This window comes from Pyxicephalus adspersus, chromosome 8, assembly GCF_032062135.1.
Source record: "Pyxicephalus adspersus chromosome 8, UCB_Pads_2.0, whole genome shotgun sequence".
Taxonomy (NCBI): Eukaryota; Metazoa; Chordata; class Amphibia; order Anura; family Pyxicephalidae; genus Pyxicephalus; species Pyxicephalus adspersus.
This window is the reverse complement of record NC_092865.1, coordinates 73724694-73726624: the sequence shown is the minus strand read 5'-3', so window position 1 is coordinate 73726624 and position 1931 is coordinate 73724694. Positions and strand designations below refer to the sequence as shown.

Here is a 1931-nt window from a genome sequence, read left to right as displayed (position 1 = left end):
GTCTGCTTCTCTTCTTTAAACCTCAATTTCTCTGAAACGGGGAGGTGTAGGAAACCAAAAATGTAGGTGTAAGTGGGGGACACCTGTGGCTAACATTGCCTAAAATTTAATTACTATGGCATCATTCAGACATAAAAAATATTCCACCCAATGTGCACTGCCCTGACAGACATAACTGTCTGCTTCCCTTCCTTGAAACCTAATTTCTTTTAAATGGGGAGGTGTAGGTAAGATGTATTTACTGTATTTGTCAATTATTGTTAGAAAATTCACATGCTATAGGTGCCTTAGTGAAAGGTTCTACAATATCAATATATACAATATATATGCAGATTCAGGAAGTAGTACTGGATGGATTGGAATCTGAATCTAAAGTAATTTTAAATGTCAAAGGGGTACATTTAAAAATACTTATTATTTTAAATTTCCCGCCTCCCAGCCGCACGGTCCCTCCCCGCAGCCACAAGCTCGCACGGCCTGGCCGGCATCTGCGTCCCCTGGTGCTACACAGATGCTGGGCGGGCATCACCAGGGGCAGCAGATGCTAGGCATAACTGGAAGACAACCCGGGCATCGCTGGAGGATACCGCGGACACGAGGAGACCGGGTAAGTTTTTAAACTCCCTTGCAATTGCCCCCCATGTGTATCTCAGGGTTACTGCTTTGGTACTGAAAAATGAACCCTGAGCCACACTCGGGAATACCACTAGGGAGGTTAAATGTCAGTTAGGACTTCGACATCCATGACCACCCACCATTATCATTATGTAGTTTTTATTTTGTCCGGACAATACCTTTGTGACTCTCATGTGCAAGTTGCATAAGCAGGTAAGGTGTCTGGTACTAGTATGGTATAAGATCCATGGACAATAAAGCCGCCAAAGTATGGGCATGTTCCATAATTGCATTTGAACAGGGTAAGTAAATCAGGCTTGTACTAACTCAGATTCTGTAACTGCAGCAATATAAGTGAATACAACAACCTCAGCACCTTTATCCAGTGTACCAGGAGAGGCAACTGTTACAAACACAAAGTAGTAACAATTTGCAAATCTGGATTGTATTGTATTTTTCAAGTTCAGTAGCCTTGCTGACACATTGCTCAAAGTCAAAAAAAGTCAAATCTAAAAATAGATATTTTTCTGTGACATTTTGCTTTATTTATTAATTGCATCAGGTAGGTAGGAAACTCTAACCTAACAAGGAGTGTAAGATAATAATCACAGCCCCCTCCCAGCCCAATAAATAGCAAAAATAACGTATATGCTGTCTGGAAATCAGCTTTGGAATAGAATTTTGTTGTTTTTGTCTGTTTTATGTGAGGAACACTCTCGGGCAATTAACAGTCCATGCTAGGGTTAATATTTAAGTTTGTAGATGTCAAATGCCATCATCGATGCATACTTGCTACATAATTTGATGGGAAAAGGCCAACATTCCCCCCTAACTTTCCCATCCACCAGTAGGCATTAGAGCTGTTCAGCACTTCAATGACATCATCGGTATTAAAGCTTAGTTCATCAGGCTCCAGAGCTTTGAAGTCATAGAGAGCTTTCACCAGCTTTGCTTGGGGAGAAACCTGGGAGATGAAAGAAGAAACTAACTGAGATTGCACTCTGTACATATTAAAATAAAGAATTAAATACACATAAATAGAAAATGCAGGGAAGTGAGTTTTTCATACATAATAGAAGCTAAGAACATTAAAACATAAATTAGGACAAATTAAAAAAATAAACAGGTCTTTAACATATAAAAAACAATAAAGCAACGTAAGCTGCAACAGTTTTAACACACATTTATTCTGGAACTATCTTTGGCAGTAAATCTTTTTCACTGTAAGATATCCTCTGAGAAGGACATGCATCCGGATTGTGCTATGTATTTAATGTTTAATGGTACAGAGAGATGCAATGATCTGAAAATGTTAA

The 1931-nt window shown here is 39.2% G+C and overlaps 1 protein-coding gene across 1 annotated transcript in view; it reads right to left on the bottom strand.

Annotated features, from left to right (window-relative positions):
- Positions 1-1137: 1137 nt before the first annotated feature.
- Positions 1138-1931, bottom strand: part of GRAP2 (GRB2 related adaptor protein 2) — a gene marked incomplete in the record, with an annotated part of 180549 nt that continues 179755 nt past the window's right edge. Inside the window, 1 exon segment of the mRNA XM_072421157.1 lies at positions 1138-1579. Within this exon segment, the coding sequence (XP_072277258.1) occupies positions 1391-1579 (189 nt within the window).